At 47.6% G+C, this 21,573-nt stretch overlaps 1 protein-coding gene across 2 annotated transcripts; it reads left to right on the plus strand.

Moving 5' to 3' along the window:
• Nucleotides 1-15,525: 15,525 nt before the first annotated feature.
• Nucleotides 15,526-21,200, plus strand: LOC146187773 (uncharacterized). Of its 2 annotated transcripts, none has more exons than XM_084603530.1 (3): nt 15,526-16,080; nt 16,685-16,783; nt 19,343-21,200. In XM_084603530.1, the coding sequence occupies exons 1-3, from the start codon at nt 16,025-16,027 to the stop codon at nt 19,491-19,493; spliced, it is 306 nt and encodes a 101-aa protein (XP_084459656.1). In that variant the 5' UTR covers nt 15,526-16,024; the 3' UTR covers nt 19,494-21,200. The 2 variants fall into 2 exon arrangements, with proteins under 2 accessions (XP_084459656.1, XP_084459657.1); XM_084603531.1 differs by having other exon boundaries at nt 16,694-16,783.
• The last annotated feature ends 373 nt before the right edge of the window (nt 21,201-21,573 follow it).

Consider the following 21,573-nt stretch of genomic DNA (forward strand, 5'->3'; position numbering starts at 1 on the left):
CGTTCTTCTTCTTCTCTTTTTCTTCTTCCTCAGCCCACATATAAAGCTCCGCTTTAACCATGAACGTGCCTTAGTGGCCTATAAGGGTAACGTGAGTGCCAGGGTCCTAGCAGGCCGATTCTGACATAACCGTCCCATGTGAAACGAGAGACCGAAGTTGGCAGCTCATGCCAGCCCGTGTGTTACGTGGGGTGTGACGTCACATCATCACATGGGTAAGACGTAACTGTAGCCGGGTCACGCGAAGGCTTGAAAGTGCAAGTAGTATTGCTTTCGCAATAAAAAGACAAACTTGGATTACGACATCGGAACAGTCAAGGACATTTTGCACTCAAAAGGTTCTGGGGACATCCTGTTTGGCATGAGGACATTTGTGTCTTTTGCTAATGTGGTTGAAGGCTCTATGTTTGGTCAAACACTGGCCACACTTTGCATATTGTGATGCGATGATGTGATGCCGTGATGTGACGTTAGTAAAATGCTGTCTCTGTACTTTGGGTGGTCTGGGACTACGGTGCCACTGATTCACTCTAGTTTTTTAATTGCACTCATAGCACGTTGCATTGGACTTATCGATAGAGATAGCTCTTCATCAGCCCTGCATTTGGGGGGGGGGGGGGGCATGCAAGGCATACTTTCATCTCCTCGTTTCCTTGTCAGCCTACCCGGTATATAGCCATCACAATAAAAATAAAGGGAACATGCACCAACTTTGACTTTTTTCATCATGAACTTGAACCAACTGTGCCAACTATCGGTAATGTGTCCAACCTTGGCCACCACACCCAGACACGTTGGAAGCTTTATAGGACCATAAAGGCATCAACGAAGAGACTTTACTAATCACTGAACTGCATCAAGAGGTCTACAACCTGTGCCAGTCAAAATTGGCATGACTGAACTGTGGGCGATCTACAGTGACGTGATTACGGTTAGTTAAACTCCAACCAATGGGCGCTGAAGTGTATTAAAATGAAGGGCCCATTGTGACATACGTAAGAAGAAAGCCAAGCCAGTGAAACCAAGGAAAGCAAGTGGAACGCTTGTTTTTTCATTTCTGTTGTTCTTGAGTAATCAATCTTTTTAAGGCTGGAAACTATAAACAACCACGTGCCACTCGTGAGACTCGAACCTCTAAATTTTGCACAAGTTCTACCAACTGAGCTGCCTCATCCAGTCTTCCACTTCCACCTTCATGGGTTGTGTGTGATCTAACTTTGAGCATACACTTGCACGTCCACTTACACTGGCTAGCACTCGGACGAGAGCATATAATCGGCATAGGCCAAGTATAAGTCTAATTGCGGACTTCACATTGACCATCGGCCCTGTTAGGATATTAATACTTGTGCATGCAGTGCACATATCCTTTTGATAATACCCATTGATGTACGAGCAGCATAAGAAGCTGATTGGCTCATTCAAGTCAAGGGTCACAGGGGTTCAGTGTCATTGTCGCACTCTGCGGGTACTCGTGTCGTGCATGGCAGTGAGTGTGTATGTCGTATGACTGAATATGATGTGATGCCTGGTTATGTGACCGATTGGTTTGGTGGGGATTACTAGGTCTCGAAACCATCTATACTAGTGGAGAGCTTTTCGTGGCTGTGCTGCAAAAACTACAGAGCTGAAAATCATCCCTTGCGGCACAGCAGAATATACAGGGTCTTGAATATTTGAGGCCCGAGTTTAAAAAAAATCCTATGCAAAATCTACTGCACTATTCGAGCTGAAATAACGTTCACGAAGTAGAAAAATATGGTCTACGTTATTTAATAAGTGATTCAACATCGATACTTGCCTAGATTTTCTGTAATCGAGGAAAAACTGCTCTCAGCGGCGTGGACAATGTTCGCAGAAGAGAGAGAACTGTAATACAAATCGAAACCCAAACTTCCTCTTTTGCACCCAGGCACAAATTCCTCCTCTACTCCCAAGTACATCACACTCACTTACCTCTTCTTTCCCAAGCAGATATGTCTAGCCAGCAAGGTATGTCTGGCCAGCTTAGCAACCTCCTCGCATCCTAAATTCAGAGAATGTTACATTTGTGTTGTATAGAAGTTTTATATGTATTGTTTAAATGTTTGCTGTAGCGTAATATGGTAACCTCTAAATGTAACATCGCTAGAGCATTAGAACAGAAGGACATTACTAACGTCAAAATGTAACATTGTAACAAATGTAACAAAACTGTAACATTGCTCTAACGTTTCAGTGCTGCCTTGGTTCATCAAACACTAGGTGGAATCCCTAGTATGGGATTATGGAAAAACTGAACTGCTCCAAAAGGATGGGACAAGCGAAGACGAATGCAGACTAACAACTGGTTTATTGCACCGACCAACAACTGGTTTATTGCATCAGCTGGAAGGGAACGGGCCCTGCTGGTTTCAGGTCACTCAAGAATTCCAGATCCTAGCCGAGGCAAGCGCCGAGTTCCTCTGGAACATGCGGTGACAGCCTTCCCAAGGTGCCAGAAAAGAAGGTTGGTACTGCCCCGGTTGTTTTCCTTGGAGGAGCGGCTGTTCCACACAATGTTGACAGAGTACTCAACAGAGGCCCGAAGTTCAGCCTGGAAGTGCCCTTGAGAAAGCACGAGGCTTTGGCTGCTACCCATAGAATTGCTGATCAAGTGGAATGTGAAGAGAAAGAATGTTGCCATTTAAAAGGTGTTGAAGCTGTCTGTAGAACTTTAAAAGACCAGAAGAATGGAGTTTCAATGGTGAGAAGAGTTGCAAGATATTTTAAAAACTCATCAGCATCATCAGCCTGACTATACCCTCTGCAGGGCGAAGGCCTCTCCCATATTTCTCCACTTAACCCGGTTCTGTGCTAGCTGCATCCACTTGACCCCTGCAAACTTCTTAATCTCATCCGCCCACCTAACTTTCTGCCGCCCCCTGTTATGCTTTCCTTCCCTTGGAATCCAGTTTGTTAACCTAAGCGACCATCGGTTATCCTCTCTTCGCACATGTCCTGCCCATGTCCATTTCTTCTTAATGTCCACTAGAATGTCGGTAACTTGAGTTATTTCTCTGACCCACTCTGCACGCTTCCTATCTCTTAATGTTACCCCTACCATTTTTCGTTCCATAGCTCTCTGGGTTGTCCTTAACTTAAGTAGAACTCTCTTGGTTAGCCTCCACGTTTCAGCGCCATAGGTAAGTACAGGTAAGATGCAACTGTTATATACTTTCCTCTTTAGCGATACCGGTAAGCTGCTAGTCAATCTGCGAGTGCTTGCCAAATGCGCTCCATCTCAATCTTATTCTTATTTCCTTTTCATGGTCCGGATCTGCGGTTACTACCTGTCCTAAGTAGACATATTCGCCTACTACTTCCAGTACCTCGCTACCTAATGTAAACTGCTGTTCCTTCCCGAGGCTGTTGAACATTACCTTAGTCTTCTGCATATTGATTTTCAAGCCTACCTTTCTACTTTTCCTGTCTAGGTCATCATTATTTGCAGTTCATCCCCCGAGTTGCTTAGCAAGGCAATGTCATCAGCAAATCGCAGATTACTGAGGTATTCTCCATCTACCCTTATCCCTAACTGCTCCCATTCCAAGTCTCTGAATACTTCCTCTAAGCAAGCTGTGAATAGTACTGGGGAGATTGTGTCTCCTTGCCTAAAACCTTTCTTTATGGGGATTTTGTTATACTCTTTATGCAGAACTTTGGTTGCTGTGCAGGCACTATATATATCTTCCAGCACTTTCACGTACGGCTCGTCTACCCCGTGATTTCACAATGCCTGCATCACCGCCGAGCTTTCAACTGAGTCAAATGCTTTTTCGTAATCAATGAATACTATGTATGAGGGATGGTTATATTCCGAGCATTTTTCTATCACATGATGTTTCTATCACCCATAGATATGATCGGTAGTAGAGTACCGTTTCCGAAAACCTGCTTGGTCCTTTGCTTGATTGCAGTCTAAGGTTGTCCTGATTCTATTAGCGATTACCTTAGTAAATACCTTGTATTCGTAACAGACAGTAAGCTGATTGGTCTGTAATTTTTAAGGTCCTTAGGGTCCACTTTCTTATGAATGAAGATAATGTTTGCATTCTTCCATGGTTCCGGTACCGTGGATGGCACCAGGCACTGCGTATACAGGGTGGCCAGTTTTTCTAGCACGATATCCCCCTGTCCTTTAGCATATCTGTAGTTATCTGATCCTCTCCAACTGATTTTCCCCTTTTCATAGTTTCTAATGCTTTCTGCATCGGAATGCATCGGTCAGTAATGATGGTCAACGGTACACCGTGTCTAAGCATAATGTCGTTAATAAAGACGCTTGAGCAACTTCGCCGGCAGTACCTTGGGGCAAGGGCCTTCGTTTCAGCGTAGCGTGTCAGGTAGTCTGTGGCGACTACGATCCATTTGTGTCCGTTCGAGGATAAAGGAAATGAACTTAAAAGGTCCATACCCACTTGCTCGAATGGTGTGAGGGGTGGCTCAATAGATTGAAGCCCGGGTTTTTTTCGCCGCTGGCGTTGTCGACAATTCTGGACATAACGTTTAACGCTCGGAGTAAAATGTGGCCAGTGTGAAGAGGAAGAAGTACACGAGGAACATTCTAGGCAGAGGCATCGTGATCGCTGCGCGTGTTGGACCTGACGGTGTTCGCTGTTGCTGTGCTCGCCGCTGATCTGCCCAGTCCTGCATGCTGATCGAGTCCTGCTGATCTGATCAATAAACCCCCATTTTACATTTGGTGGAGGTGCGGGGTACGATCTATCCTCTCGCCCTGGAACTCCGCAGCCGCACATTACCACCTCCTGCGATGCCTGAGGACGTTAACCACCAAGCCGTACAAGTTGGCTCGGCCATTATCTGCCCCGGCTCCCTCCGCCAGCGAGACCCCGCCATCTTCAGCGGCACTGACGACCATGACGTCGAGGCCTGGCTCACATCCTATGAGCGAGTGAGCGCTTATAACAAATTGGACGCGGAAAAGAAGTTAAGCAACGTGATATTCTATCTTACCAGCGTAGCAAATCTGTGGTTTGAAGTTTGAAGTTTGAAGTTTATTGTATTTCAAAGGTTAACAAAACATGAATACAGAAGGAGGTCCCAAAGTCAAGGACTGCGGAACGGGACCTCCTATGATGATTATTGAAAAGAAATACATATTGAGCAGTTGCAGAAATTATACAATATTTCGCATCAGTGGGTTGGGGCGAATGAAACATGAATTAGTACAGACGTTATTGATGTAATAACAAAGAATAAACACCTAATCACATAAAGAAAACATAGGAAACAATTCATAAAAAAGATATAAAGGATAACACATGAACAGATTACCTTGAAAATTACAATAAGTGGGATAACAAAAACTGACGAAGAGCGGATTTAAAGGCAAAAATAGTTAATGATTGTTTGATAGTTGTAGGTAATGAATTCCAAAGAGTGGTAGCAGAGAATCGGACTGATTGTTTCCCATAATTAGTGTTTGGTTTAGGCAGCAAGAAGTTGTTGTTGATGGCGAAACGTGTGTCCGTACGACGCGGAATTTGATCATTGGTGGTTAGTGAGAATGGAAGTAGCTCTCTAACAGATTTGTACATTAGGATACATAAACTGTAGTCTATTATTTTCTTCACAGAAAGAATATTGTGTGATTGGAGCAAACGAAGGGCGGTGACTGCAAGTAATAATGCGTATAGCTTGATTTTGGATAATTTGCAGGGAAGATAAGTGCCAAGATGAAATGCAGTACTGAATGTGAGTGTGGATGAACGAGTAATATAGAGAAATGAGCGTGGGAATATCAAAATACGGCCGAACTTTAATTAGCACTCTAATGCCATAAGCCATTTTACAAGAAATAGATGTGATGTGAGTCCGAAATTTTAGATGTTTATCAAGTTCCACACCTAAAAATGACACATGATCAGAAGCAAAGATAGAGTTAGAGCCGATGTTAACAAACGGGGTTTCGCAGGTAATTTTATGAGATGAGCTGAAAACTATAAAACTAGATTTGGATGCATTAATGGACAGCATATTATCCCGGCACCAGCTTAATACAGTGTCTGCATCAGCATTCAGTTTTTCAACCACAGTGTTTATGTGTGAACCCGATGTTAAGATGGTGGTGTCATCTGCATAAAGAAAACAGTTAGAATTATTAAGGCGCACAGGGAGGTCATTAATGTACAATAAAAATAAGAGAGGACCAAGAAGTGAACCTTGCGGAACTCCAATGTTTGTGGTCTTGTATTTTGAATATGTCTCTGATATGAATACCGCTTGTTTTCTTTCGAATAAATAGCTTTTGATTAGAGTAAGGGCAGGCCCAGTTATTCCGATAGCGTCAAGCTTATTGAATAAAATAGTATGGTTAAGGGAATCAAATGCTTTGGAGAGATCGATGAATAATGCACCAGCGATGTTACCCGCATCAATGACGGATTTAATTTGATCAGTGAGAGCGATCACAGCTAATTCAGTAGAGAATCCTAATCTAAAACCAAATTGGTTAGGCGAGAGAATGTCAAATTTAGATAAATAGCTATTTAGTCGGCCAACAATGGCTTTTTCGATGATTTTACTGAAAAATGACAGAATAGCTATAGGGCGGTAATTTGAAATGTTATGCTTATCTCCCTTTTTGAAGATAGGAATGAGCTTAGTCTTTTTCAGCACAGTAGGAAAAATTCCGGATTTGAACACCAGGTTAATAATGTGAGCGAGGACATCGCAAATGAGATGAGCAATCGTCTTTATGTGAGAAGAATGTATATTATCCAGACCTGGACTGGTGTCCTTCAGATTGTGTATTATTTTGCAGATCTCGTCAGGTGACACAGGGAAAAGGAAAATGCTATGGGGAGATCGTTGTAATGTATAACTTGTAGCAATGTTAGAATTACCTGATGGTAAATCAAATGAGTCACTAAACGCTTCAGCAATGTCTACCGGGTTGCTAAATGTTTTCTTGCCTGAAGAAATTGCAGATATGGGAACTTTTGTGGTGGTTCTATTTAGGAATGCTTTAATAATTTTCCACTTCTTGTTAACGTCATTTCCGGCTAGATTTAACTCTCTTTCATAGTATTTTTTCTTAGCTGTTGTGAGGAGCATGCTTAATATATTAGAATAATTCTTATAGCGTGCTAGAAGTCTCAAGTTGAATGGTTGTTTTTTGCTCTTTTTGTAGAGGTTATCTTTTTTCCTTAAACTGTTTAATAGGCTGGAAGACATCCAGGGATTAATCGGAGCTGAATATTTTTTATTGCGCGTAGATACAGTGGAGCTTTGATTAACAGCATTAGAGATAATAAGAAAGAACTGGTTAAATGCATTGTCAGCGTCTTCAATGGCCTTGATTACTGACCAGTCAACATTGGCAATCCGTTCAAGGAATAATGCAGCACTCAGTGTTTTTTTAATGCGGAGTGTATGCCTAGCCTGGTTAACATAGTTATCCAGCTGAATGAAAATAGGGCAGTGATCAGTTAAATCAGCCTCTATGACACCTGCGTCGGGGGCGGTTATTAGGTTGGATAAGGCGTGATCTATAAGTGAGCTTGAACCACTCGCCGAAACGCGTGTCGGAATGGTAATAAGATTTTCAAAACCATGAATGTTTAAAACATCCAAGTAATCTTTATGTGAAGGGCAGTTGGGGTCTAATGTGTTAATGTTGATGTCACCCATTATAATTACATTTTTGCGTTCCATAGATAACGCGCTTAAGACTGAGTGTAAAGCTGAACAGAAATCTTTGACAAACCATGAAGCGGACATTGCATCATGGTCCGTGTTCAAAGCTAGCTTCGCTGAATTTTTCGGCCGTCCGGCCGTGAGGAAACTTGCGTGCGCGGTCTCAGCAGGTTGGTGAGAATTTCACAAGTTATATCGAGGACGTCGTCGATTTGTGCAAGCGCGTGAACGCACAGATGTCAGAGGCCGACAAGATTAAGTACATTCTGCAAGGCATTGATGACGACGCCTTCCAGATGCTGAATGCTCGAGATATCCGCACCGTCGCAGAAGTGGTCACACTGCGTCAAAGTTATCATGAACTGCGCGAACAAAGGGCCATAACTCGCGCGAACACCATGCACTCTGAGTCGCTTGCTGGCCTGACAGATGCAGCTGAACATTCTGCGCTGCTTGCACAAATCAAGAGCTTCATTCGGGAAGAAGTTGCTCGACAGCTCTCCCTTGTGTCCTGCCATGAAGAACCTAATTCCTCACACCTAGCTCCAAGTTTGCGCCAGATTATTCAGGAACAAGTAGCTGAATCTCTTCCTCCAGCCCCTTAATCTATGCCTGTCGCAGCCCCGTTGACATATGCGGCTGTTGCTGCCCGACCACCACCCACGTATGCTCCGCCGCAACCTGCCTACGTTCAGCCGCCTCCTGGTCCTTCTCGAGGACCTGCGCATTTTATTCGACCGGCCCCAAGACCGCGCAATCCCTGGCGCACGACACATAATCGCCCAATTTGTTATACTTGCGGACTGGCTGGACATATTTCTCGTTATTGTCGAAACCATCTCTCAGTGTCGGCACTATATACCTACTCATGGTTGTGGGTACTGGCCTTCGACGCCTCAGTATTCCGCACCTACTGAGCCTCCAGCCGGCCGTCATTTCTCCCCAGACCGCTCAGCTATGACCGACCGCCGTTCACCGTCGCCTCTGTCTCTCCGATATGACGTCGACAGAACGCTTCATGTGAGGAAAACTAGAGGCCGCAGTTCCTGAGGCGAGAACTGCGACCCCGTCGAACTTTCAAAGTCATCATCTGTCGCCGGCCAACCTTATCCGAGGGCATTGCTGTCAGGGCTCTAATTGACACTGCATGGTGCCGCGATTTCGGTTATGGACGCAAAACATTGTAGCTCTTTGAAGAAAGTGAAGACGCCAGTTGCGGGACTTTCGCTGCGAACGGCCAGCGCTCAGCATATCAAGACCTTAGCAGCGTGCACCGCTCGAGTAGTTATCCAGAATTTCCTTTATGCCATTGAGTTCGTCGTGCTGCCAAGTTGCTCACACGCTGTTATTTTAGGCTGGGATTTCCTGTCGCGTCACACTGCTATTATCGATTGTGCGAGCTGAAGTGGGATTCTCGACTTTGCTCGATGCCTTAACAGACGCTGATCCACGAAATTCCTGTGCTAAAGCCCTCGTCGCCGAAGATATCGACCTTCCTCCCTGCTCTTCTGTGCTTGTTCGTGTCGCTTGTACCTCTGTTAACGATGAGACCGTTCTCTTCACACCAGCCCATACTTTCCTGCGCCGCAATTCTTCCATTGCCCTACGCTCTGCTCGCTATTTCCGCTGGCCTTTCCATGTTATGGGTCTCTAACCCATTTAACTTCCCTACTGCTTTGCGCCATGGTGAATGCCTCGGCAGTATCCAGCCAATCGCATCTCTTCTGATCCCCGAGGAACCTGACGACGCGTCGCACTCTGCCGTGACTGCGTTCAGCCCCCCTTCACCTGCGCCCGCTCCTCCCTCTACACTTGTTCCTCCGCTCCATCGACGCCGATCTTCCTCCCGCGCAGCGCACTCAGCTTTTGAACCTACTACATCAATTTCGCTCCTCCTTCGACTCTCATCAAAGTTGTTTGGGTCAAGCTGCTACAGTCACTCATCGCATCGACACCGGCACCCACGCACCACTGCGACAGCGCCCCTATCGTGTGTCTGCAACCGAACGCCAGGCTATCGAAGAGCAAGTCGACCTAATGATTCAGAATGGCGTGAGTCAGCCCTCAAGCAGCCCTTGGGCGTCACCTGTTGTCCTCGTAAAAAAGAAAGATGGTTCTATCCGCTTTTGTGTCGATTATCGCCGCCTGAATAAGATTACCCGAAAGGACGTCTACCCTCTCCCACGCATCGACGACGCTCTCTATTGTTTGCAAGGCGCCGAGCTCTTTTCTTCCCTAGATTTACGTTCCGGCTACTGGCAAGTTCCCCTGGACGCGGCTGATCGCCCAAAACTGTCTTTGTAACTCCCGACGGCTTGTACGAATTTACAGTTATGCCGTTTGGCTTTTGTAATGCTCCGGCAACATTTGAGCGGGTTGATGGACACTATTTTGCGTGGCCTAAAGTGGAAGACGTGCCTCTGCTACCTCGACGACATTGTCGTCTTTTCTCCTGACTTCTACACACACCTCTACAGTCTGAAGCACGTTTTGACCTGCCTATCTGATACCGGACTGCAGCTGAATTTGAAAAAAAAATGTCGTTTTGCCGCCCGCCAGCTCACCATTCTTGGACACGTTGTCTCCAAAGAAGGTGTATCTCCAGATCCTGCCAAACTTCATGCCGTAGCAGCCTTTCCCAAACCGACATCCATCAAAGATCTACGCCTCGGGCTGTGCTCTTACTTTCGCCGCTTTATCAGAAATTTTGCTTCAATTGCTGCTCCCTTGACAGACCTTCTGTCCGGCCGTTCCGACCTTTCGTCGTGGTCGCCTACGTACGACGATGCCTTCAATACTTTACGCCGGATCCTCACGGCACCGCCTTTCCTACGTCACTTCGATCCCACAGCGCCTACTGAGGTCCCCACGGACGCCAGTGGTATTGGTCTCGGCGCTGTGCTCGCTCAGCAACACGTGGTCGCCTATGATAGCCGAACACTCACGAAGGCCGAATCCAATTATTTGTCACGGAAAAAGAGTGCTTAGCGATTATTTGGGCTCTTACTAAATTCCGCCCTTACCTCCATGGCCGCCCTTTTGACATAGTGACGGACCACCATGCGCTTTGCTGGCTTTCCTCACTGAAAGACCCGTCCGGCAGACTGGCAAGATGGGCTCTTCGCCTTCGGGAATATGATGTCCGCGTTGTTTACCGCTCCGGCCGCAAGCATCACGACGCCGATGCACTTTCCCGCTGCCCCCTTACAGCTGAGGTCGCGAGCCTTGCCTCTTCCGACGTTTCCCCGCCATCGCTTCACATCAATGACATGCCGTCAGCGCAGCGTCAAGATTCTTGGATAAATTCTCTCCTAGATTTCATCTCCAAACCCACAGCTGCTTCTCCATCGCGTGCTCTCCGCCGCCATGCTTCCCACTTCACCATTTGTGATAACCTCCTCTACCGCCGCAACTACTGCACAGATGGCCGCAAGTGGTTGCTAGTTATTTCCTGGCAGCTACGTTCGCAAATCTGTGACTATTTCCACGCTGACCCACAATCCGGTCACGCGGGTGTTATTACTGGCGGGGCATGTACACCTTCGTACTCAAGTACGTTCGCTCATGCCTCACCTGTCAACGTCGCAAGCCATCTCCTCAACTGGAGAGTTGCTACCGTTACCCAACCCACCACGCCCTTTCGACCGCGTCGGCATCGATTTGTATGGGCCGCTTCCCTATACTGCAGCCGGCAACCGCTGGGCTATTGTAGCCGTTGATCATATGACGAGGTATGCAGAAACCGCCGCACTTCCATCTGCCACAACGTCAGAAGTAGCTTCCTTCATTTTGCAGCGATTTGTTCTTTGCCACGGCGCACCTCGAGAGTTGCTCAGCGACAGAGGACGCGTTTTCTTGAGTGACGTTGTGAAAGCCTTGCTCACCAAGTGCAACATTATTCATAGAACAACCTCCGCCTATAATCTCCAGACTAATGGCCTCACTGAGCGTTTCAATCGTACCCTTGGCGACATGCTCTCTATGTACGTCTCCTCCAACCACTCAAATTGGGACCTCGTCCTTCCGTATGTCACTTACGCTTACAATACCGCAACGCAGACTACTTCTGGCTTCTCTCCTTTTTTTCTCCTCTACGGCCGTCACCCCTCTGCTACAATCGACACCATACTCCCGTATCAGCTAGACATATCAGAGTATACTCCTGCGTCTCAAGCAGCCCAGCATGCGGAAGACTCGACAAATTGCCCGCGCATTCACGGCTAACACCCAATACCGCCATAAATCCAACCATGACAACCAACACTCGACACCGGACTTCTCGTCTGGCGCTCTTGTGTGGCTGTGGATACCTTCCAATGCTCCTGGACTGTCTTCAAAATTTCTTGCTAAATACCATGGCCCATACCGAGTTCTGGAGCGCACCTTTCCGGTTAATTATGTGGTGGAACCTCTTACGCCGTCTCATGATCTAAGCCGGCGCGGACGCGAGATTGTTCACGTCCAGCGCCTTAAACCTTACTACGACCCTGCCGTCTTGCTCACGCCGTAAGTCGCCAGGATGTCTCCTCTTCGTCCCGCGGATAATTGTGAAGAGGAAGAAGTACACGAGGAACATTCTAGGCAGTGGAATCGTGATCGCTGCGCGTGTTGGACCTGACGGTGTTCGCTGTTGCTGTGCTCACCGCTGATCTGCCCAGACCTGTCGATCGAGTCCTGCTGATTTGATCAATAAACCCCCATCTTACACCAGTAATAATTCTGCCGGACTCGGTTTAGGGTTCGTGTTAGGCCAAGATAAGCGGAACTTTGTTCGTTCTGGCAGGCCAGGAGGATTTCGTGCCTTAGATCAGCCGGTATGACTAGCAGGTATGTTTTTGCACTAGAAGTAGAATTCTTCTTATAAAGCACCCCATTGCGGAGGAAGAATGATGACAGCCCCTGAGCAAGGTACCGGGGTATATAGAGTGCCCACCTTTAAGATGGGCGATGATCAGTCGCACCTCGGCGTCGGCACGCTTTCTGGAAACGAGGTCGGGCGTACTGACGGCTCCGAGGAAGCTATCGTCGTCGGTGGGGTGTGACGGAGGAGGGTTGGCGGGAGCGCAGGACAGGCTATCAGCATCAGTGTGCTTTCGGTCGGACTTATAAATAACGACGAAATCGAAATCCTGCAAGCGCAATGCCCAATGTACTAAGCGGCCGCAAGGGTACTTTTTCAGCCAACACAACGAGTGACGGTCAGGGATGACACGAAACGGTCGGCCATAAAGGTACGGGCGGGAACTTCGCAGCGGCTCATACTGCCGCCAAACATTCTTTTTCAGTGGTGGAAAAGTTGGACTCAGCACGGGAAAGGGCACGGCTGGCGTAGGCTGCAATTACTTTGTCGACCCCGTCTTGGTGCTGAACTGGAACGGCACCAAGGCCGACGATGCTCGCATCCGTGTGTAGCTCTGTGTCGGCATTGTCGTCGAAATGTGCCAGGATCGTGAGTGACTGAAGCCGGTGTCGTAACTCATCGAAAGGAATCTGCTGCTCGGCTTTGCACAGATGGTCAGAGGGCTGGCCATCTGTGCAAATTTTTAATAAATCGGCGATAATAAGAGCACAGCCCCAACAACCGTCGAACTGCTTTTTTTGTGGGCGAGGACCGGAAAGGCAGCAATAACGGCAGCAAGTTTCTCAGGGTCAGCTCGGATGCCGTCAGCCCTCACGATTGTGGTAGTTATGAGGGGACGGTATTCCGCCCCGTAGCCACTCCGCGGATGCAGCGGCCTCGCTAGCGACCCGCGGAGGGGAACAAAGGGGCAAAGGACGGGGACGACACATAGCTAATACTCCAATGCTATTTATTGCACTTGCAAATAATAAGAGCATGCCGGTTAGCTATACATTGTGGGGATTCATAATCCCCTGCCCCCATTATAAAGGGCCGCGCGTAGTTAACACGCGTGATTACGTGCGCTCTTGGGGAGGACCGTGAGGAGAGGGCACACTGGCCACCCTCCCATCCTCCCAGGCTCCCGCGGCGACACCGCACGGGTTTCCTTCTTTCCTACTGGCATACCCGGGAAACCTCCTCTCCCCGAGCCGAGGTGAGATGCGCGTCTGTCGCAGCTCCCTCGGTGTCTTTTGACGGTTGGGCGTGCACGCGCACGGATCAGCATTCCCGTCGGGAGACCGCCGCCTTCACCCTCTGCTCCCGGTCCAGCGCGCACTGACTGCCGCGGGCCGTGAGCACAAAGCCGCACGCAGGTGAGCAGACTACCTCTCACTCCTCGTGCGTGCTTCTCCCTTGCCGTTGTCAGATAGGAAGGGGACTTGGCACCCGAGGGTGCCGCGTCCCAGGATCGCACATAATCCATCAGCCCATCATCATTCATCCGACGCCCCCGGCAAGGCCCCCTCCCCCTCCAAGAATGGGGGGGAGAGTTTTTTTGTTTTGGGGCGAAGGTCCTACCCGGACAAGGGCCGCAACGCGCCAGGAAGGCGGTTACGGTCGCGGGGCATCTGCCCCCTCCTCTGACGAGGAGCTCAGTTCCACACAGTCGCATTGGCCTGGAAAGGCCCCACCACATAACACACATGGCGCAACAATCACGCCTTCGGTCGCGTACAGCGGCGACGGAGATCGTTCATTGCGCCGCTTCGCCTGAGTGGCAGCTCCCGATGTAACCGAGCTGCTTGCGGAAGGGGTTCGGTGTCGAATGCGCGGCAGCGGTCTGCCTCGTTTCCTCCGGGTGACGGGAGTAAACTCTTCGTCATCGGACTGGACGAGGCTGCCGCTTGTCTGGCTCTCCAGTTGGTCGCCTGCCTGCTGCGTAACCGCCACGTGCTCCGGACTCTCGGCCAATGGTGGCGCTTGCTGTTCGATGGGATCAGCAGGGCCGCTGTGAGCGTGGTCGCTCCGAGGAGCGAGGCGGTTCTGCACGGCCTGCGAGGACAGTTCGGACGCGGTAAGAGAAACGTCACTCACCGCGACTGGGGTGTCAGTTGTCTCCTCGTAGTCCTCGGTGCCTTCCGGCGGTTGTTCCGAAGACAACGCGTCGGTCGGCTCTCTGGCAGCAGGCTGGGTGGGTTGTGGCACAGCTGCGGCTGCAGCGGCCACTACCATGGCGTGTTTGGCCACGGACGCGAACGTCCTAGCACCACACTTGATCAGCGCGTGATCCGCGCCGCACTGGGGGCAGGGGAGGGTGCACGAAGCGTGGCCGAAGGCCCCGCAGCGCGCGCACAAGGGGACATCGCACGCAGCGCGCACGTGGCCACTAGCGCCGCAGCGCCGGCAAACACGTGCGACCCCCTCGTACTCGCACTGCAGGGTGAATTCGGCCACCTGCAGGAAGTTCGGCAGCGGTCGTCGTAAGTCCATCCTCACGCGGCGGTTGCCGCTCGGTACCCCTCGAACTCCGGCACGAACTCGGTGGTGATGGACTCCACGGGTCCGTACCGCTCCAAGGCCTCTCGCAGCTCTCTCACGTCGAGGTCGTTTGGAAAGCCAAACACGCGCACAGTCGTGCTTAGTTTCCCGCGGTACGCGAAGCGTACGGCGGTGCCCTTCACCGTGATGACTGGGTCGGCAAGGAAGGTTTGAACAACCCTCTTGTTTTTGAGGCAAATCTCAAAACGTCCAGCCTGAAAGTCCTGCACACCTCCGATCTCAGTTCTAGTAAATCGCTTTACCAACTCTTTGCAGATGTCGGTGCTGTTCACCCCCTTCGGCACGCGGCCGAAGAAGGTAAACGGACGCAACCTAGGCTGCGGCGGCGCCATCGCAACGACTTAGCTAGACAGCTAGCGCAACGCCTAACCGCTCCTAAGCCTTCACGGCTTTTCCGGACGGCTGAGGCGGCATGATGCGTTCTACGAGACCAGGCCGCTGTACGGTTGCTTTTTTGACCCGCTCCGCACGCATGCGGCCCGCACGTTTTGTGCCTCAAGCGGACGGGGTGCGGAAAGGGTGTTGTACGATCGTTTTGCTGACTGCCGGTCAGCCGGACGGTTCCAGCGTCCCGATTGGCGCGTTCGGGCGTCGCCTTCTGTCCAATACTATCATTCTCCAACTGCTGCGTGACCACCGCGGAGCTCTTTCGCGTCTTCCTTTCTAGCGCGCTGCATCTCGGCTGCGTCGGAATCGCCATAGCGTGGTTTTTGTCGAGGCTTTTGGTGTGGTCGATGGCTCTCGTCAGCTACCACATGAGTAGCAGTTCAGCAGAGCGCCTGACTACCTACATGGCCGCCACTAGCGATGTCAATTGGTCTTTAGTTGGTCAGTTTCGCCGCCGACGTAATCCACCAGCAGCAACGTAAAAGGCGTAAGCCTACAAAACGTCTTTTGAGAGATCGGCGTCGACTCTGCGAGTATTTTACGTTGGTGCGGGACATGAGGAGCGGAGACGGCACAGACTTCTTCCAGTACTTCCGCATGTCTGTGGAAAGGTAAGTAGTACATGTTCATATCATCCTTGCCTGTATTTCGTGAATTTCTTGAGTGCAGTACGCCGGAGCAGGTAGTGTGCTCGCGTCAGGGATGCACGAGATGGAAGTGCGTTTTCATCCGTCAGAGCATAGAGCGTGTGAAAACTTTATTACTAAGTTTGTTTTACTCATAACTATGAAAGAGACTGGGAATGCAAACGCGGTTACATTTGTGCATTATTAACCTCAATGAAGCCTTTCAACGAAGCGAGCCAAAGGCGCGGAAGTGCTCGTCAATGAAAAAAATAAAGTATGGACATCAATTTCTTGCCTAGTTGGTTCCATTATTATTGTTTTTTTGTGTGTGTTTTTTTACCTCAGCTTCGCGGTAATTACCTAGGCTCACCCGATACGAAGGAGTACGGCCAACATCACGTTCATGAATTTCTCAGTCAGTAAAAAGCATGAACTAATTTTAATTTTACCCGTGGCCGCTGTAGCATATCGCCCTTGTTACTCAGCATACATGCATCTGCCGTGCTTTTTTGCGTACAGGAAACGTGGGGTTGTCTAACTCATTTTATTCAATAGACAAGTGTCTCATTATGCTGTTGTTATTGTGCAGGTTTGACAGTCTCCTAGAGTTGGTTAGACCTCTGATTGAGCCATTCAAAGCCTCAGTGGTCAGTTTGTCAGCTGGGGAGAAGCTGGCATTCACATTAAGGTAAGCGCGTGTGTGTGTGTGTGTGTGTGTGTGTGTGTGTGTGTGTGTGTGTGTGTGTGTGTGTGTGTGTGTGTGTGTGTGTGTGTGTGTGTGTGTGTGTGTGTGTGTTTTTCAATCCAGTGACGTGTAAGTAGCATATACCATGTGCAGGTGTATACAATGCTGTCATCTGTTTAAGGTGCATCTACATTTTAAGCTCTTTAGTTATTGTACCGCATGTATGAAAAAAAAAAATGTATTGTTTACTTGTAATTCACAGTGCCCAGCGCCTCATGGGCTTTCTTGTTCTACTTATGTGCGTAGTCACAGCTGTACTAGTAAGCTTTTTAAGTGCTTATGGTTAGATCCTGCATGTAATCATCCTTTCAGCATTTCAACATCTGCTCGGTCAAGAAGGCAATAATGTCATTTTGGATTATACTAACTTTTTATTGTGGCTGTAAGCATTCCTTTACATTTGTGGTCAATTCTATATTGTCAAGTATTGCCATGTCTTGTACACCATGTGCTTTTCGTGAGATCTCCCAGTTTGTTTCTTGATTGCACATACCTTATTTTACAAACAATGCAAGACATCCATCGACCAGTGCTAAGTAGAAATGTGAAAATATGTTAGAATATTGTGAATATTTGCTTCACTGTTTAGCTTGCTGTTAGTATTTTGTAGTCAAGCGGTTCCAAAGCTGCTGAAGAGGAAATGCTGAACGCTGACAAAATTTCACAGCAGAATAATGCTGCAGCAATTATAGTAATCAGCAAACACAGAAAAGTAGTCAACTCCCCTGATTTATCTTATTGTCTTAGGCTAAAAAAAGGTATAAAAATTCCAGGCCACCATATCATGCTGAACTAATATTTAAGCATACTTCTAGCAGAATGTTGACCATGGCCTATTGACACAAAGGGCTCCCAGCTGCAAAGAAAACATGTAGACTTGCTTGAATTTTGATTTAGGTGTGATGATCCTAAGTAAATTACATCTCCATAGCTTGATTGCATGCCTTGAATGTCAGGGTCTATTGATGACTTTTTTTGCAAACATACTGCAATTTTTTATGCATGGCTCGTTCAACATCGAATATGTAGATACTGAATACAAGGAAAACAAAAGGCTATATATTTACATAGCATGTAAAGGGACTGTGTAAGTCTAAAAAACAGTCCGATAATAAAATATCTCATGACAGTGCATTGCAAATTTGCGTTGTCGTAAGGGAGCAACAGGTCTTGATACTGTTATTTCAATTTAAGGTGGTGGAAAACTAATATTTATGGATTTTGAGTCCTCTTTTGGGGACTTGCATGCATCCAGCACATTTACGTTACTTCCTTTTATAAGGTTTCACACTCAAATGTCCGTACATTAATTTCCTTTGGATCCTCGTTGATCAGATATTTAGATGCCCAACCATATAGTGAGAACCTGCACTTTTATATTTACCAAGTGTAAAGCTGTATACATTTTGCTGGCTTTTTACAAGGCACATGATTCCATTTCTCGTGTATTAATATTGGCAGAGCATATCACATATACTGGGCCTAGCTCACATTCTCAAGCTTATGGATGGGTGAGATAATGTTCGTATTTGCATCAACCAAGATTCAGTGAAGAACTGAAAGCTAGAATACATGTCATAATCTTTTGACTTCTATAATCTGAGTCGTTTTGGGACGTTTAAACCCTACAAACCGAAACCAAACAGTACAAGTGAACAAGAGCTCAGTGGCCTGGCTCGGTACTGAGGAAACTCATTGCCAAAGTGCCTCTGACTTCAGGCATTGCAGCAAGTGTGTTCCGAGATTTGTTTGCATGTTCCCTTGTTTAGTTAACAGAAACATTAGTGGTGTGAATGCCAGTGGCACTGCACTTTGTGTTCAAAGTAGGCACAACCTATACGAAAGAAAAATACCACTGCCAAGCCTTGCATAGTCTCGTTCTTCGACTACTGCTCCTTGCCCTCAAGGACTTTTATGACATCAGATCAGCTCTGAGATATGAAGCAAAGGGGGCAGGTGTAGTAAGACGCCGACTACGCCGATTCTTTTATTACAGCTAATGATTGGTTGCAGATGTAGTGATCTGCTGACTAATAGAATAATAATTCCAAAATTCTTCGTGCTTGTACTAAGTACTTCATTCTTAATCAAAGAGTGGTTCCATGCCTATGTATTGCCTGTTTGAGATTGTGCTTTCATTTCATGCTTTTCAACAATATGAACTAGTATCTCACCACATCAGCTCGGTGATGGACACTTACTCCTGAACTCAAGGATTTGTATTTGATCCAGGCTGTGGTGCCTACTTTTCAATTGAGGCAAAAAGCAAGGCGCCTGTGTACATTGCAATGTTAGCGCACTTTAACGAGCCCCAGGTAGTCAAAATTTTCGGACCCTCCTAACCTAACAGCATCCCTCATAACCTTGGTTCACTTTGCAACGTTAAATCCGTAAACCAAATTATAAACTGCTTCACTGAATGACATCTGTGCCTAAAAGTTTGTTCCATGTACAAATAGTGCTTTGCATTGGTCCTACTCACTGGGTTTCCTATTTTTGCAGGTACCTGGCACACGGTTCCACGTTGAAGATTATAGCAAAGTCGTACAGGATCTCCGACTCTATAGCAGGCCGTATTGTGAGGCAAACATGCATTGCCTTGCGGCAAGTTCTTCAGCCCTTGTATCTCCCAGAGCCAACCACAGCTGACTAGAGACGAATAGCTTTTGAATTTGAAGACCTTTGTAATTTTCCAAATTGTATTGGGGCAATTGATGGGAAGCACATTAAAATAGAGGCGCCTGCTAACTCTGGAACAATGTTCCACAACTACATGGGTGGCTTCAGCACAGTTGTACTTGCTGTGTGTGATGCCAGATATCGATTCATTAAAGTAGACATTGGGGAATGCGGTTCTCGTGGGGATGCTGGCCTCTTCAACAGCTGTGAACTGGGGAAGGAATTCAGAGCAGGCTCTTGGTCCATACCAGAACCAAGACTGCTCCCAGGCACCTCTGTAGAACTTCCTTATGTCATAGTTGGGGATAAGGCCTTCCCACTGTCTTCATATCTCATGAGACCCTTCCCAGGAGCATGCCTGAACTCAGAAAGGAGGATTTTTAACTATAGGCTATGTCGAGCAAGGCGTATCGTAGAGAATGCCTTTGGTATTTTGGTTAACCGGTGGAGGATCCTTCGTCAGGAAATCAGGGCCTCTACAAAAACGGTGGATGCAATAGTATGGGCCACTGTGCTTTTGCATAACTACCTGAGGACACTTGATGACGAAGAGGACACCATTTTTCAGTATTGTTCCCCAGCAGATGTTGACAGGGTGGGAGAGGATGGGCGAGTAATTGATGGTGAATGGAGAGCTGATGAGCGCACAGGTCCTGGCTTTACACCTGTTCGCAGGTGCAGCAGCAACAACTATGGAGCTCAGGCAAAGGCAGTGCGAGAAAAGCTCGTGCAGTACTTTCTCTCTGAAGCTGGACGTGTGTCATGGCAGGACAAAGTACTTGATGCTGGCATTGTACTTCCAAAATAGCAAGTTACATTTACCTTGAACGTGAACATGGTGTAGCCATTGTCGAATTCCAGCCTACATTTTATTCAATAGGCATTTTCAGGTTTGCTCGGTTAGCTCACGTTAAAGCTAGACAAAAGAATTGAGACCTGGCCCACAGCTTGCACTGCAGTGAGTGGTTTCCTGAAACTGGTTCATGTGCTGCATTTAGGAATTCAAGCAATTTCCAGTTTGCAGTGGCAGCCCAGCACTAGGACGCGACATGTGTTGACCATTTGTATGCGGGGTGAAAATCTCTTGAATGCCTAACAGTGCTGCTGTTCTGCTGCCGCTGCCAGGTTCTGGTCTGCATCTGGTTCAGCGGGCCCTCTCATAGCGGTCTGTTTGATCCAGGCCCAGACCAGCCAGTGACGTTTTATGTACTGGCTTCGCTTCAGAGCTCTCACCGTGCAGCGCTCGTGTAAATGTGTGGCCTTTGTCCATTTATAGCAGCTTCACTTATTTTTCTTTCATTCCTTTGCCTGTTTGTGCTTGTGGTTTTCTGTTTTTGTTCTATGTTTCTTTTCAGGTGACTTCAGACTTGTCCAAAAGGCAGCTGTGAAGTTTACAGGGGCGTTGCAGCCTGCAGTGCAGTCATGTGCATATCCTAACCGGATATATATATATCCTGTTAGTGAACATATATACCCAAGCAAGCGGAGGGGAGGACAGCCGTCGATGGAGCTTAGTTGGAAGAGCACTGAACGCACCATTCGGAGGTCGTGGGTTCGACTCCCATCATCGGCGCGTTGTTTTTCCTTCCGCTTTGCATTTAATGCTCTTTATTCCAGTAATCAACACACGACAACATTCCCGTAAATGTCAACAGTATGAATAATAAAAAAAAAAAGTTTGCCTTGCACTCTGAGACTGTTCGCTCCTTTAAATGCTATATATATATATGGTGATAAAGGAAGTTGTCAAGCAAATCGAGGACTGATATAGGTATATCTATATATATGTAATATTGCATGCAAGCTAGACCATAAGCATTCATACAGCATATGTACACACATATACCGATTTTTATGTGGCGGTATATATAGTTACTGGCAAATAAGGAAATTATGTGCAGTTCACTACACACTGCGTGCTTCCTGCAGGATATGTTCTAGCTGCTGACCCAAATTTGCTCCACGGGGCTCATTGTGCTGCTGTATGAAAATGCTGGTGCGATTTACTGTCAGTCGAGAAGCATATATCTTTTATCACTTCCCACAGATAACAA

The sequence above is a fragment of the Amblyomma maculatum genome, chromosome 5 (genome assembly GCF_055883805.1).
Source record: "Amblyomma maculatum isolate TAMU_Amacu chromosome 5, ASM5588380v1, whole genome shotgun sequence".
Lineage (NCBI taxonomy): Eukaryota > Metazoa > Arthropoda > Arachnida > Ixodida > Ixodidae > Amblyomma > Amblyomma maculatum.